General features: G+C 34.6%; 1 protein-coding gene across 4 annotated transcripts in view; it reads left to right on the top strand.

Moving 5' to 3' along the window:
• LOC106471060 (cordon-bleu protein-like 1) overlaps nt 1-18,038 on the top strand; it is a 66,920-nt gene that overhangs the window by 8,432 nt on the left and 40,450 nt on the right. For 2 of the 4 annotated variants that reach the window (XM_022399684.1, XM_022399681.1), the window contains exon 1: nt 1,674-2,677. The exons of 1 other annotated variant lie outside the window; for it this stretch is intronic. In XM_022399684.1, coding sequence (XP_022255392.1) covers nt 2,613-2,677 — 65 coding nt within the window. In that variant the 5' untranslated portion in view covers nt 1,674-2,612. Of the gene's footprint in view, nt 1-1,673; nt 2,678-18,038 lie in introns of those variants that run through there. One more of the 4 variants, XM_022399680.1, reaches the window with a different exon arrangement.

Raw genomic sequence — 18,038 nt, 5'->3', positions numbered from 1 at the left:
AATATTTCCAAGAGATCAAATTCGATGACGAGGAACCCACTTTGAGACTAATAATGGCTGGAGACGGCCTGAATGGTGATGATGACAAAACCTTGTCGAAACGTTGTACATTTGCTGTTATGTTAAACTCATCATTAAAGTTTTTCTTCATTACCCATTCAAGCCGTCTCCAGCCATTATTAGTCTCAAAGTGGGTTCCTCGTCATCGAATTTGATCTCTTGGAAATATTTCAGCACCAACTCAGACCTGTTTAACCATCTCGGGAATATTTCGTCACCCACTTATCCATCTCTGACACATTTCGGTCTAGGCTATTTGAATGTTAAAATAGTGCGAACATCCAACCCCATTGGGCCAACAACTGTTATATAGAACTCAGCATGGCCAGGTGGTTAGGGCGCTTGACTCGCAATCTGAGGGTCAATGGTTCAAATTGCCGTCACACCAAACATGCTCGCCCTTTCAGCTTGAGGGGCGTTATAATGTGACGGCAATCCCACTATTCGTTGGTAAAAAGAGTAGCCCAAGAGTTGGCGGAGGGTGGTGATGACTAGCTGCCTTCCCTTTAGTCTTACACTGCTAAATTAGGGACGGCTAGCGCAGATAGCCCTCGTGTAGCTTTGCGCGAAATTCAAAACAAACAAACTATTTAGAAATCTTCCTAAAAGACACCTCATACGATGATTAGCCTTTTCAACTGTTTTGCAGTTAATGCTTAACCCAATGTTTAAGTTAAACATTTCTTCAAGGAAAACTTCAAATTCACTCTAATCCTTAAACTTCCTAATTTCACATGCAATGACTAAAATCGAGTTTTAAAAATATCTAAAAAAAAAAAATGTAGCGAGAAAACTCTTAAGGTAGACCGAAATAGCTGGAAAGTAACTGATACGACACTAAATTCTCGGTTTCGAGTCTGCTTGTTTTAATTGTTACGTCATATGGCGTAAGTTGCAAAATCTCATCCTATTGGCTGATACTCCATGGTCAAATAACACTAATTTCATGAATGACTTCACCAGCGGCTGGTCAAATAGACACCTAGAAATATTTCACCTCCCATTATTATTCCTGATTAGTCACAGTTCCGGATCCAGTGTTTCTTGGGTCCAAATCTAAAATAAATTTGAAAGTAGATTAATGGACAGCATTAGCTTGGGGGTGTGGGTGAAACGACATTTCAGGATGTTGGACCCCATGCCCCCCTCCTCAAGCGCCGACCTTGGTTAATCACCTCTCGGAGCACCATCCTTGATTCCTGATTAACATTATATTTCAGTACCCAATCTGATCCTTTTAAAGAAGTATTTAAGTTCCTATTCTTATCCCTGCAGTATTTTACTTCCCACTCTGATTTCTGTTGAAATAGTCTTCGCTTTCAATTTATCCCAACTCTTCATGATCACTTGTGGGTTTATGCACGTTGCTAGGGTTCGATAAATTTTCAGCCCGTGAATAACTTGCAGAAACTGCTAGATAATTTCGTCAACATACTTAATAGCTGTTAGTAAAAATAAGGCATGTGTACCTACCTGTGTCGAATAAGAAACTGGGCCAACGCCAACTATTGAAGTAATGTAAACAAGCTCATGGTTTTAAATATTGCCTCGGGAAATGTACTTTTTTTTTTTATCTGGGATCAACCAAAACCCAAGTTGTTGAATGGCACCTACGCATGCGGAAGGCACCAATGGAGAGATGTAAGCAGTCGTGTTTATTGAAACAGTGACATGATGTGAAGTTGTAGGTTGTTCTAGCCCACGTGTTTGAGTGTTCAGTGATGTGATCATTCAGTTCATAATAGTCTTTTCTATGTAAGATGCAACAATAGCTCCTGTAATCAGTAATGTTTACTTCCACATAACTATACTAAACCAGATAGCCAGAGGTTTCAGTTTCTAGTAGCCGAAGGTGATAAACATCATAGGGTTTCTTCGTATACAGTTACAACCACATACAAAGAAAAAAGTTCTGGATTTTTTACAAATGTAACGATGTTGTTGTGGGTTCTCAGTCTGCGTCCTGTGTTTTCTAGAACATAGGAGTTTTCTGGTTTAAATTATAATGTTCCATTTAACAGTTCTTTTAACAGTCAGTCTCATACTGGGTGATTTCATGATTTTAGCATGTGACGTATGACTACTAAAAATCTCCTGTACTGTACTGCTTGGTAAGTCATACGAGTTTATACATAACTCGGTCACTAAACCGAGCATCCAACTTGAAGTGGCAGACGCAGATGTGAGCGACAAACGTGCCAGCAACTAGACAAACATCTACTTGTGTTACTGAGAATGACAAACTCGGATAAACTTTACACTAAAAGCGTCTCGAATAATATGTAGAGCGGTTCTGTATTAACAAATTTTGATATTCGAAAGACGTTGGTTCGTTTTGTTGTACAATAAATTGCTTATAGAGAATGTTATGTGTTTGCGTTTGGTTGATATTCATATTCCAAACACTTTTTCTAGACTATAAGCTGCTTCAAAAAAAGATCACGTTCTTAATCGCGGAATAAAAATAAACATTTGATGTGCTTTTAGTACAGTAATTTTCTTCGTCGTTGAACGTTGGGTTGAATTGATTTCCGGTGTGCTCGATCAAAGAAATGTTAAAACACAAGGAAAATTACAAGGTGATCGAGGAGCCTACTGTTAAACCACCGCGCTCTCGGTAAGTGCATATCCTTCAGTAATTGTTTTCAAGGTTTTATTAAAGACGAAGTTGAGTTGTTTTCACGCAGTGAGTGTATGTGATTATGCACGGTTAATACAAAGCTACAAACACTGAGTAATTGCAAGCAAGTGGCTAATTTATTAATGATATAAAACATTATTACATAAATACAAAAGAACCGTAAATAAGTTGTACGAGAGCCGTTTGCATAGATAATAAGTCATACGTCTTGTTTTTGTGTTACCATACAGTTTATCAATTTAGGATTTGAAATGTTGTTCCAAATGCTCTATTGTACTCCCCACAATACAAACAAGTTGTTTGATTGCCTTTAAATACAGTTTTTTTTATATAAGACAAAAAAATTATACCAGGATTTTGTGTGTGAAGCCATGATTGAGTGTTTCATCGGCTTCGATACTGTCAGAATATCGTTTCACCACATTTGATATATGTTGGAGATCATAGTCATCCTGGAATATGAATTCTTCCCTAATAATTTGTGTTTCTGAGGCAATGAAATGTTGAATTAGAATCTACCTGTACTTATCAGCAGTCAACATGCCATCAACTTTGGATAAGATCACTGACACTGTTGACTGAGATGCAGCCCCAAAGTTGTACTGATCCTCCATAAAGCTTCACCGTAGATGCCGTACATTGACTATGTTACTGTTCTGCTCTCCACCGTCAAACTGTCATTGATTGTTGACAAACAATACGAAGTTGGATTCATCCGTGAAGAACACACGCCTCCTTTTATTACTCCATTGTTTTTGGTCCGATGCTCTTATTTACAGCAAGATCGTTGGCAAAATCTTTACCTAACCATTGTCTACAATGCAAAGAACATACCCTGATATATGTAACATCCCTTTTAGGAATGTTCGGTTTTTCTACCTTGACCATTTCTGTTACTGATATTGCTAGTTTGAATGTTGCATGCAGCTATTACGGAAACAATGAGTAGCCCTGACCAACCAAAAGTTTTATATCTACACGCTTGTTATGCGAGATATTAGTCCTAGATAACATGACTGAATTCACTATTACTACTACCACTACTGAGTTTTGTGTACTAAAAGTTCCAGTTGAATAGTGTTAGCTATAGTATTTTATAAAGTATTTGTGTCAGTAAAAAAAATAATTAAACAATCTTACGTCGCCTTTACTATTTCCTATATACAGTGTTGTTACTTCTCCTGGCTTTTGTTAGTTCTTTTTATAAGGCCTTGCTTCACTTATGAAACTTGATATTGAGACGTGAAAAAATGGTGATATAATTTTTAAATAAGGAACGTTTTCCTTCTTCTTGTTAGCTCTCGAAGGTATGAAGACGTCTTGTCATTTATCATATTTACTGTGTGTAGTCACAATGTGTTTTTGTACGTGCTCAGAGTGGCAGAACTAGTGTAAGTTTGATTAGGAAACTACACCAACACGTGAATAGTAAGTACATAAGCAATTTTCTGTGTTTATTTTAAACTTTGAATGTACTAGGTTTACTAACGCAGAGTTATTTGATATATACAATACTACTTTAGGATGAAATAAAAAGTACAAAAACAATAATATTAAACATTGCGGTTATGATTCAAGTCATGCTAAATAGATCCGAGTCTGACTGAACCCATTACCAACTAATCGGCTTGTTTCCTTCCTAGGTTCAATGCTCTATAGCAAGTGTGTATTCTCATAAAACTGGCACGATGTATAACAATAACATCCTAGCGAATAGCTTTAATTTTGACTTTGTAGAAAAAAAAATCAAATCGGCACAAAAAATATTTCTAGATAAAAGCACAAACAAACGGGAAAATCGCCAGACGTTTGAGTTGAATGTATCATACAAGCTTAGAGCGTTCATAAGAAGGTTAGAGCTATGCTTTAAATGTTAGCAAACGAGCTTTGATCTCTGTTTTATGTTAGCATTTTAGGTCTGTTGTGAATGTTAACAAATCCAATTTGGAGATTCGTCTTAAATATTCTTGAATAATTTAAGAATGAGCTGCAACTACCAAATTTGAGTTTCTAATGCACTAGTAGTTTTCCTTTTAGGAATTAACACTAGAAAGCAAGGGGTAACCAGAAATACCGTCATGTGAGGATATAAACGAGTCAGTTCTTGCAAGTGAATATAATTTGTGCAGCTTCTGGAACAACATGTTCCGAGAGTTACTTTCTTACAGTCTGGTTTGTAATCGTTATCAAGTGACTGAATAAAATGATTGACTATTTGTTTTAATATCCTTAATTGGACAAAGTAACAACTTAAGTTGATGAACACTAAACGTCGTTGTAATATGTCAATCAACAGATTGAAAACAGTATTGAAATATTACTGTTCTAATTATAAAAAGTTGTATTAAATACATTTCGTGCTTAATTGCCACGTTGGATTAATGAATAGTATGTATTGGGATAGGAACAAGGTGCTGCTGTAATGTATCGATGTGCATGATACCAGCCAAACGGTAAAGTTAACATTGACTATTGTGAAAATCATGGTCCTGCTGTATTGTATCAAAGTATGGGATATCTGTTTTACTTGTCATATAGTATAAATTAATAGATACTATTGCGACAGAACCATGGTGTTGCTGTATTATCCAAATACGAGATATCTAATGTACTTGTCACATGATGTAAATTAATAGTGACTATTGTGACAGAACCATGGTGCTGCTATATTATCCAAATACGAGATATCTATTGTACTTGTCACATGATGTAAATTAATAGTGACTATTGTGACAGAACCATGGTGCTGCTGTATTATCGAAATGCGAGATATCTATTGTACTTGTCACATAATGTAAATTAATAGTGACTATTGTGACAGAACCATGGTGCTGCTATATTATCCAAATACGAGATATCTATTGTACTTGTCACATGATGTAAATTAATAGTGACTATTGTGACAGAACCGTGGTGCTGCTATATTATCCAAATACGAGATATCTATTGTACTTGTCACATAATGTAAATTAATAGTGACTATTGTGACAGAACCATAGTGCTGCTGTATTATCCAAATGCGAGATATCTATTGTACTTGTCACATAATGTAAATTAATAGTGCCTATTGTGACAGAACCATGGTGCTGCTGTATTATCGAAGTGCGAGATATCTATTGTACTTGTCACATAATGTAAATTAATAGTGACTATTGTGACAAGAACAAGGTGCTGCTGTATTGTGTCGAAACACGATATAATACTGTATATGAAAAAATAATTGCGACTATTGTAACAGAACCACGACCGTTGCATTATTTCGTAGTATACCTTACGTATGTGTTCATATCAAGCTCAAAATAATTATATATGAAACTACGATACCTGTATTGTAGTGACAAAAGCTTAGTTTTTCTTTTGCACAAATATTTCCAAATAATATTGCCTTTCTTGTGATACGTGATAGGTACTTCTTATCTAGGTACACGTACTTTAACGGCGTTTTTGAGCTTCACTATCCATTTTTACGTATTTTCTTCACTTGTATTGTACATTCTGGATATACACGTTGTGCTTAGAAGTTACCACGACCAGGAAGATAACGTTATTTTTTGTCCTTCATATAAATTGTAATGTTATTAAGATCCGTTCTTTTTTTTCTCTATTATTGGTACAGGCGGATATTTAAACAAAATCATTCCTATCTTAGTGTAGTAGTGTTATTAAAGTTGAAGAGAACCCATCGAAATTTAAAGTAAACTGAGTTATAACATCAGGAGGACAACTGGTGGGCAAAAGCCCACTTGTAAAAGAAAGAATATTGCAAAATATGGCTTGCATGCTTTCAATATTCTCATGACTTGAATGTAGGATTCTATTTCATTTTTCTGTTGTTCAAAAGCACGAAAAAAGATATTGTGAACTTATCCTGCAACACTGTAAAGAATTAATGGCATCTAGTGCCTAATACTGATAAACGTCAAACTTCATCATTTATATGTTTTGCGAAAATTGCGGCAATGTATTTGTCTGAGCAATTTTTTTTTCGGTTTCAAATGTAACATTTAATTTTGGTGAATAATGTGCAAATGGTACTTTAATTGAAATATTAAACATTTTTATGTAGGGCTAATTGTAAACCTTTCTTTCGCTGGAGGAGCCAAACGTCCAAGCTTCGTGAATCTTGGATGGTTCTTTTAAACATATTGAAATTATTATGAAAAACAATGTAAGAATCTTATAGTAACTGTGTATATGATATTTGCTTGTGTAAACTAAACCACAAAATGGTGTTAAATGTGCAAAAATAGACACAAGTTACCAGTTGGTGAACTTGCAATTTAACATGTAAAACTGACCAACCAAACAATGTTAACTTGGTTTGTAATCAGTATAAGAACTTGTGTACGAAATTAAATAATAATGTAATAATATGTGAAACACGCACTATAGCTGTTATATCCATTGCAGATGAGGCCTTTCGATGAATATCATGGCTAGTCAGGCCGGTTGGTATTTATATCATTAATTGCATGAACAACTGGTTGTTGAACCTAGTGCTTGTATACATATTATTATATGTTATATGTATTGTTGAAATAATTTTTACAGGAATCTGTAGTTCACTCTTAATTACGTTTCATATGGCATCAGCTGTTACATTAAGCACGAAACATAAAGCCCTTTTAATCTTGTACTTCTGAAAAATAACCTCACGTTAATGTTATTTTCGAAGTATTTTGTCATAGATCCCGTTGAAATAAGCTTCGCTAAACGCATCTTACTTCGGCCAAATTGCTCAACGTAAACCTGCCCATCCTAGAACAATTCTTCTCAGAAATATATTATACGCATATTATAACCTTGTCAGGTATAAAAGTTTGACCTTTTTAGTTTACAAATTATGGTTCTTACAGCGGAAACATGGTGCATGACGTTTTCTTCACAAAAGATCAAGTTCATACTTGTTTTTGTGTAGCGTAATTGTAAAGACGTGATAATGTAATCAGTGCCGTAGTTAGAAATATGGTCACATCGCCAGTAGGTGTTACTACTCAAGTTAGGAAGACGGGGGGAGGGAGTACAGTGACATGTTATTTATTATGAAATGCTGTAAAGCCGGTATATTTGAGAATGAGTCAACTGAATGGCAAAACTTGTGTTTAGCTCAAGTCATCATGTCTAAACAATGTTAAGTATGATAATACTGTCAGGAAAATTGGATTTACCGTGATATACATTCAGAACTGAAAGAAAACGAGTATTTGGATGTGTTGTACAGAATTGACAGGCTACAATAGATCTTTTACAAATTTGAAAATACAGCATGTGTCATGGCAACAACTTTCGTTTCATAAAAATAGTGACAGCGTTGAGAACAACATGACATTCGGGGTAATTTTCTCTTTCTTTTGAAGGGGGATGAGGACTCGAGGATAAAAAGTAAACATTAGTTGTTTATTTTTTCTGACGGTAATAGAAACAAGTATTCAACTCAAGTAGAGCGAGGCGTTAAAAACAATATTTTTCATATCTAACAACACAGAAATGTAAGCTTCATTGGAGACAACAAAATAGCTCACTCGTGTTTTTTACGTCGACTTCTCACTATACTTTTTGCGACACGATAATGCAGTTTGAATTCCCTACTGTAATAACATAAAATTAAAGCATTGACAAATAGCAATATAGCCATGTGTACACATTTGTATGGATCACTATTAAACTACCACATATGAAAATACTAATCCAAGACATATTACAACAATTTCGTATAAATCCACTACGCAGTGCTCCACAAAGAGGTTAATACAGTACACCTTATATGTGAAAATCTAGCAAGTTCACGAATGTATTTATTTGTTCACTATATTCTATGTTTAGGCCCACCCCTCCAGTCGGACTGGTTTCAGAAAATATACCACCCATCGTTAGCAACCTTTACCTAGGCCGAAGATCAAGATATGTTTTGAATGGAAGAGGAAAGATTTTCAAAATCTTGCCATGAGTTACCAAAAGTCTCTAATTTACCGCTCTTTGAGACGTCGTGTCGATTAATCACTAAACAAGCCTATATAGCCATCGGTTATTATAATTCTGGGACACTTGCCAAATATCAGTCCCTCGCAAGCTGTGAGCTGGTAGTGTGGAAGACCTATAGAAGATTTTTCTTTTATTATATGTAGCTCTGTTTAAAGTGTTAAAAATTGTATTGTGTAAGTATGCACACATACCGCTCCGAATTTGTGATGAACAGTTTAATAGACATACAACAGACAGGAGGTCCTGCACGTGAACAAACCGTGAACACAAGGACGCATCAGTTTATAGCAAGGATAGGAGTATAGTACATTTAAGCTTATTCTAAACACGTAATTATAAATTAAAAGTACATACGTGCTACAACTCATGTCTTCGTTGTTACCCGCGTAAGTACTTTATATACGTATGTATTACGAATGTAAGTATGTGTGTGTGTATGAAAAGTTTCGCTTGATTTCGAGGTTGCTTACATTTTCCCGAATAATTATTTGTGCGATTTAATTTTGATTCACACTACCTAATAAAATTCGCATTGTTGTTGTATGCTCGGCAGGTAATCTTCCTTGTAAATATACCAGGTGGGATGTTGCGGTGATCGAGTGGATGTATTAATTCGTGAAAGGTTACGAAGAAAAACTGACGAATTTAGAATCTGCAAGAAAAAATAAGAATATTTTTATTGATTATTTAATTTTTCAACCCATATTTTTTAGTTAATTAAACTAAAAAAAAAAAAACATTTCGACACCAGAGGATCGATCATGATTTAGGTTTCAGACAAGCACACTGTCGCAATCAAACTTTAATACCAAAAGAGCAGTTGAAGTAAAAGCAAAAGATGCCCCTTCACACCCCTCCATAAAAAGTGATTGGTTATGTTTATATAGTTATAGCGCATATGCTTATGGTGTTTAAGTTTTCAAAACAGTTTACATTATTCTTAACATAATCACATGCAATAGCTCCTGTTGTCACTGTAATTGGAAGTTACTACTGTCTGGTTTTGTAGGCCAGATTATTTACAGTATGTGTCTGTGGCTTGTTGGCAACAAATTTCAACAAAAAACAAACAACAACACAGTCCATTTGTTTTAGAATAATATATTAAAACAAGTCAAAAGTATATACGAATGTTCGTTACTTGAATCCAGAGCTTTAAATAATCCTCTCTTTTTCGTCAAAATCCACACAGGCTGATTCAATTACTTTGGAACACAATCGACAATATTAATTCTTCTTCTTTACTCTGTTATTACAATACAGTCTGTGATAATTTCATTTTTAAAATCGCCGCTATATGCTCTTTATGGCTAAACTTACTATCACGCAGTCTATATCTAAATAATAATAATCTTTTGACGTGTACTCGTACCCCGACAAAAGTCTAGAACATTCCATTTAGAACCACATCCTAAAACTGGAAGAAAAAATTATCCTACACCTTACACAACTAATCAGTAACAAATAAGAGTTAAAAGCCATCTATTAGGATGCGATCCAAAATCACAACCTAAGGGAATAAAAATTTCACAAAAAATAAGATCGCCTAAACCCATTATACTACAAGAACAAAAGAAAGACGCGATACAGAGTTCGAAACGTTGTCATCTCAACGAAACTCAAGAAAAAAGAAGATCCATAAAAAAAACAAAAAACAATCATTATGACACTGCTATCAACGTTGAAACTGTATGGAAGTTATTTATGGAAAATCACCCCCAGAAAAATGGAGCATGCTAATGTATTACTTCAGTAATGCATACGTGTACGTATGTGATAGCTAATGATTGAAATAGTTAATATACTATTGTTGTACAGGGTTGTTTAAATCGGTAATATAACTCAACAATTAATAAGTACGCTGCATGTAAGTAGTAGAGTATTTTACTACAGTAAAACCTCGACATTAAAGGCACCCTTCCGACTACATCCAAGTGCACTCTATAGCAAGGTGACCCTTATATCAAAAACAACCCATGCAAAGTTGGATTCCATATTGACCATAATACATTTCTGAATTTTAAGCCCCCCTCCCCGTTTTGTTTGGTGTATGTATTTAAAGCCATTTTTGTTACATGTATTTAAGCATTATTTTTATGTATATTGTAAAAACATTAAATACATGGAACAAGGAAATATGTATTTTAAATTTATTCCTATTCCATGGGTATGAAAATAAATGAACATGTAGAAAGTTACCATGTGTTTGTTCATCACACACATTAGGTTATTAGTACAAATGCTTGTATAGCAAACTTGTATTCTTATTCTTTACGTCATTGGTTATGTGTTTATTTTGTAAAAAAGTCTGTAATAGATTATTGTTTGTCACATTTACACTTGCTATTGACCCTCGAGAGTCATGACAGTGTCTAAAATGTGGAATTTATCAGCTTATGTATCCTACAGTGTTTACAACGATAATTCCCCACAGTAATAAGGTTGCACTTTGAATTTGTGAAAATGTTTCTTACAGTATATGGTTCGGAGCCGATCCAATAAAAATTGGAAGTACTTAAATATTGGTCATCCTTGTGGGATGGTAAATTTAACGGTATATGGTACAGGCATACAAAAATATTTGTGCAAATAGTTATAAAATTCTATTTCCCTATCGGCAAACTTATTCATCAACCAATAAACACTATTTATTCACAAATGCTTAAATTTTAGTTATTTTTTTATTAAACATAGAAGAATAACTAAAAACTTAAAACCTTCCTTTCAAACATTTTGGAGATAGGGCTGATTGTAGTTACGATTCTGGTTGATTCGGGACTCCTTTTGGTTCCTCCCTCCTGAAATTCGGGGGATGCGAAGTATTCTTACGCCACTGTGTACAGGTGCTTTTACTTTTGCAAATGTGGACCCACTAGCAGTCAACCGTAGTCGATAAAATGTCGTTTATAGTTGAAATGCAGGATAGAAGTTCAGCCAAATGTATTATAAATTTCGAAAATCTATTATATTGTTTTACGGCGAAACTGAATCAAAATAACACTAAACATAAAAGTATGGTGAACCATTACTTTTTATCACAATCTTCCCTTGTGGATTTTAAACTAGATATTTCGAAATTTGGTTTCAGATACAGTTATGCTTTGTTCACCCCCAGTTTGGTGCATTTAATATCATAAGCGTGAACTACACTCTAAAACGAAGGTGTGTCACTGAAAGAAACATATTCTAAAAGCCAAAACCAATTTAAGTGAATACAAAAATTGACAGGGAAAACTAGTGGACTTTAGAATATATTAAATTCAATACAAATTAAAGTTGAGTAACAGTAAAAATGTAACTAAATGCACACAATACCACATCAATCAATATAATATTAATTAATTTCACCGCTATTCAGGTATATCTTATCATAATGCATAATTGCAGGTTATAAGTAATATCATTAGATAATAAATTTGTTACTAATACAAATATAGCTGTATTGAAGTTATGTTTCCACGTGAAAAAGCGAGGCTAAGAAAAAAAAAAGGATTATTTAGGAGTGGCCAATTGGGAACTACAGTTTCGACTTGGGCAATATTAACTTTAATTAGCCCAGCTATGTTAAGGATAAGAAATCGTACAAATGGTACTCTGTAAGGGTTTAGGCGAGATATCATCTGTTTCTGATGCAGGCGAATATCTTTATTTGTGGGTCGAAACTTTAAAATATTGTTACGTATCTGCTTGTTTGTTAATTTCCCGTAGAAATTCTTTCGAGAAACTTCAGCGATACAAGTGCTTTCTTGATTAAAACTAGTTTATTCTTTCTCGATACAAATTTTAGTAATACACAGAATTTCCACAGTCACTTTAAACTTAACCTTAACGCTATAAATCACATCGATTCACACACTTTACTTACGGTGCCTACTGCTCGCTTGACTCAATTATCTATCTTTTCAATCTATCTGCACATCTCTTCGATCTATCGCTGGCTTATATACTAAAAAAGAGGGCGTCTAGCAAACACTGGGACATTCATGAGGTTCCCCGATAAGTCATGATCCTTCTAGAAACTCCAGCGCGCATGCTCCCAGATTTGCGTGACTCCCGCGAATATTGTTCGACTTAATGGAATATGTTCATAATCCGTTTCTGAAAACGTGTATAAGTAAGGCTTGAGGTTGTTACAAGGAAGATGAAAGGATGCAGAAAAAAGTGTAATAATATTAGTTTTGAAATAGTTATTTTACCATTTTTTTTTCTTTTACAATGAGTTAAAATTAAAATAGACTGCCATAAGAAAAACTAGTTTCGTTATCAGCTGCTTTTGAAAGTTATAAATAATAGTGCTTCCTCACTCGTAATTTTCATGCCCTAGCTTAAAAAGATTTAAACGTTGAAGAGGAATTTGTTTTTGGATCGCTTTGTTTTTAAAGTAACCGTTAATACTAAATTAGTGGACTTTGTGATTGAAATATTTCAATTGTTTCAATTCGTTATTGGCAGCTTATTTGAAGGAGTACGTGCTCTTGTTGTGACACTTACTAGCTTCACAACTTCGTGAACTGGTTAGTTTCGTGGGACATTATATTTACACCTGTCAGATAGGCCTGATATGATAGTGCGTTTGTTTGAGTAGCGTTAAGAAATGCTGGAAAAATAATATCTGTATCTTTCTGTTATTCAGGTGCGTCTTCTTTAAAGTATAACTATAAACTCTCATCAGAAATTTACTATTCAAATAAATAAATATAAAGGTGTGTATTTATATTACATGAACCAAATGTTGTTAACGATAGTTTCCGTCTCCTCATTGTTTTGTTAAAACCCAGTGGCCATAGATTGAAGTCTTTGATTCTCTGCCCTAACGCCCTTTTAACGGAGAGAGATTATTTTTATTCATTTTTTTATCACAGAAGCTACAAAGCGAAAGATATTTGTGGTAAGGCTAAATTCGGTAGAAGGTCACCTGCAACCTTTTGCCCTAGTCGCTATGTGTTTTATTTTTATTATCTAGTCTACTTATTATAATTAAGTCTTTACTGATTTTAAGCTCTTCCTCCAGGTTCTTGAATCCTGGTTTATTGCATCGTTTTGCCAGAAATCCAAGAATTGGAAGGATACCACATACAAATATACAATGCCTGCCTTGTGGATTCTGTTTTTACCGAAACTCTGTAGCAAGAGCTTGCTAGCATTTAGGTGTGCAGGTTTATTGGATAGACCACAGGCGTCGCTAGATACTAAAAAGATTCGGGGCTAGGGCCCTAAGGTGCAGGAAGTTTTGGCATTTCAGTATGATATCGATCATGGTTTGTTTTTCTATTCTGATTTTTCAAGGCACCAACTGGGGATTCGTGGCACTGTCAAATAGAATCGGGTCACGGGATCCATGTGGCAGTGCCTAGCGGCGCCTCTGGGATGGACCCTAATCTTGGCTGTCCTTGTGTAACCTTTTGTCTTTGTACCTGATGCTCAGTCGTTCTTTGTGAGAAATCTTACCTGAAATTGTTGATTGCTCCCTATCATAACGCTGATCATTCAGGCATAATAGTACCTAAGCAAGGATAATGTGAATCGTCACTTAAGTTAATCCGATTCCCTCAGGAGAATCGTTCGATTCCAAGAAGGAAAAGCACAATTCTTTCCATATGAGCTACGGGAGGGGAAGGCAGAAGAATTACCACAGTAAAGGTTAATTTGGTTACTTTTGGTATATGTCGTTTGCTGAATTTATTTGAGCCCCCAACAGCGATAAGTTAAGCTCTACCCACAGGAGACAAAAATAATAATAAAAAACTACATGGTATCACATCCATCTTTGAAGTGGGTATTACCCGTAATTTATAAAAACTCCACAAAATCCATCTCGGCTTGCGCAAAGTTTTGTAGTTTTTCTGTTTTGCTTAAGAGAAATTGTTGTACAACTTTCTCTGCCATTTTAAATAAAATCTGCAAACTTTCGTTTTTATAATAAAAGTTCTAATTCTTTCTATTTGAAAGTAATCACTAAAATTCTAAAGAAAAACTGGCCCTTATCATTTAGGCTTTTAGCACGAAACTATAAAAATAATTAAACTACATTTGCATTACGAAAAACTCGTTAGTTACTGAACCCAGATTTTATTCATTTGTGATAAAAATGAAAAAGTCCGTGTGGAAGTGTTTCATGCACAGATGTTTTCTGTAAAATATACTTGCGTTACTTGAATACATATGTACACATTTTTAATGTTATTTAATAGCATAAGCGAACCATTTAATTTATACAAACTTTTTACAATCTGTTATAATTTTAAAGTCTCTTGGATAATACAAGTAAAAGTTGTCGACCATATCTGTTTGTTGTTTCGATAATAGGTATATTAGGGCCCGGCGTGGCCAGGTAGTTGGGGAGCTCGACTTGCAATCTGCGGGTCGCGGGTTCGAATCCCCGTCCCACCAAACATGCTCGCTTTTTCAGCCGTGGGGGTGTTATAATGTTACGGTCAATCCCACTATTCCTTGGTAAGAGTAGCCCAAGAGTTGGCGGTGGGTGGTGATGACTAGCTACTTTCCCTCTAGTCTTACACTGCTAAATTAGGGGTGGCTAGCGCAGATAGCCCTAGTGTAGCTTTGCGCGAAATTCAAAACAAACAATAGGTATATTAAACCATGATGGACTAAGTGACACGATAGCTTTATATAACATGGGGGAAAAGTGCACTTCGTTGTTTCTTGTTTCCATTCTATCTAAAGATGCGTTTGTTTGTTACTTTGTTTTGTAGATTTTGTACGAAAAAGTAAATAACTGTGGATAGGAAAATGTCGTTTCCAAAATAAAGAAAACAAAGTAGAAAAAACGTCTCTTATTGGTAATTTTGTAACAATAGTTGAAGATAAGTCAGTAATCAAACTACAATTTTAGTATGCACAAACTATACAGGAAGCTAGATGAAAAGGTGTAATTATGGACCACTTCTTACATCCATAGCCAAATACAGTGAGCTGTTAACTTGCACAGAAAATTTGGAAAAATACGTGAAAAGTTGGTCTCAGCTAAAAACCACACCTCAGTTTTAGGTTTCCTACTCCTAATATATGCAACTTCCATCTTACCCACGACAACAAACGTTTTATTATTTCTACATAGTTGGTGCCCTTGTGATTTTCATGTATCCTGCTGGTAATATTTGATCTTTTTACTTTCTCTGCGATTATATACAAACCTTGTATCTTTTATTTGTGTGTGTGTGTGTAGTTTCTACTAGTGCATAAACTTGGTTAGGGCTGACTGATAAGCTAGTTATAGATACAAGTAAAAGATAGAGTGAAAACGTTACGTTAAACAACGGTTGTGTTACTTATCAGCTATGCCGTGGAAATAATTACTCATTGCGTATGCGTTAATGCATTGATTGTAGCAATAATGAACTAAATATAGCAATTCTTCTGTTGCCTGCTCCATGTGTCTTGCGAGAGGTTAGTTAGACTTGTTAATTGTTAGTCACGCCTTATTGTATGTTTAATATAGTTATTATTTCTATTGCATTTAACGTGTCTTAAGAATACCAATATTCTAGCTATTTATTGAATGATTCGAGTATTCATTAAATTTCTTATTTTGTTTCTTCATAAACATTATTTTTTGTTTGCACTATTGGTACTGTCCTGTTACTCGACTCTTACAACTAAACAGTAACATTTACCATAGCAATTTAACTAAGACGTCAGGCTCTTCTAATTTAAACTTTCAGGGTTTTCGAAAGGGCTTTCATTGGTCACATTAGAGAGGAGTGTGAAAAGTTTTGTTTTTACATTATTATACTGATGTTTCATTGTTCAACGAACATTAAATCTACGACAATACTTGAAGTTGACAACTAGTGTTCGTGTGTTCCGTAAAGTATACACTATGATTTCTCTACTGTTACTTTCAATAACGATATCGGTTAGAATGTTTAATATATGTCTAGTTTTTATATTATTGTACACATGTTGCGGTTGTACAGACTCATTACCAGGTTGATTTTTATTTCTATGCTAGATATAAGTAGGAAGTTAATCACACTTCTCCAGCATAAGGCGTTATATGCTATAATAATTAGTATATAACGCATTGTGCTGGAGAAGTGCTTTGCTTTTTTTCTACTGGAAACCCACAAAGGGTCAGAAAGAAAGATGTTAATCATATCAGACTTATTGTGATATAATGTTCCATAAACCAATTAAAAATAATAAATACTGTTTCGACCGAGGCTTTGTGTATTGTATATACCCAGTCGACCAGACAGGCTCTGGTATTGAGCGAAAGGCTTCTTCGACATCTAGCACATAAAGTATACGGTCGAGATGCTGTTATGCTATTCTTTCTTGAAACCCTTAAAGGGCCAATAGATAGATTGTTGAAAATTATTATGAGATTTACTGTGGTGTAACGACACGCCAGCCACTAATGTAACAGTGTAGCAGCTTGACTATCGAAGTCGTCTAATAGTGTACCAACTTAACTATCTAAATCGAATGCAAGTTTTATCGAAGCTGGTGGATGCTGACGACAGCTTCTTGATGACGTCACAGGAAAAATTAACATCGTTGAATGATATGACTTTCATTGAAAACACGTTTGTCTTTCCCGAAAATAACTAGTTTGGAATGTTCGTGTAATTTTATATAATATGAACCTGACTTTTTAAGTACTCAATTCGAAGTACTTTTTTTTCTTGCGTAATATTAGTATAACAATTGATCGTTTTCCCATATATTGACTGATTAAGTTTTAAGGTGAAATATGTGATATCTATTTTTCTTCAGTAAATGTAAAATTCAGTAGTTGATTTTTCATAATAGATCAAGAACATTTCATGTGGTATGTAGTAATGAAAAGTTACGTTCATATTTTACGGTTTCACTTTTCATATGTTCAGTTGTCAGTTTTATTAACTACATACATATCGAACCTCTAACATCGTGTTTTCTATAAATACATTCTCACCTCTAGATATATTGTGGCAAGGAGCATGAGAGAATAAAATTATAGGTTAAGGATCCAAGAACCAACCAACTTGCAAGGAAGTATAAAATATTCTGGGAACTAATGTTTACTACAAAGTGTGTAAGATGAACTTGAATACAGAATGAAAACACATCATAGTTGGTAGACGTTAGCCATATTATTAAACCTCATTGTTGAAAAACGTCTGATTGCTGTATTGTTAAACACATGATAGTTAAAGACGGTAGAACCAACCAACTTGCAAGGAAGTATAAAATATTCTGGGAACTAATGTTTACTACAAAGTGTGTAAAATGAACTTGAATACAGAATGAAAACACATCATAGTTGGTAGACGTTAGCCATATTATTAAACCTCATTGTTGAAAAACGTCAGACTGCTGTATTGTTAAACATATGATAGTTAAAGATGGT

This window comes from Limulus polyphemus, unplaced genomic scaffold (assembly GCF_000517525.1).
Source record: "Limulus polyphemus unplaced genomic scaffold, Limulus_polyphemus-2.1.2 Scaffold4380, whole genome shotgun sequence".
Taxonomy (NCBI): Eukaryota; Metazoa; Arthropoda; class Merostomata; order Xiphosura; family Limulidae; genus Limulus; species Limulus polyphemus.
The sequence above is the reverse complement of the archived record's forward strand: the minus strand, read 5'-3'. Positions and strand labels throughout refer to the sequence as shown.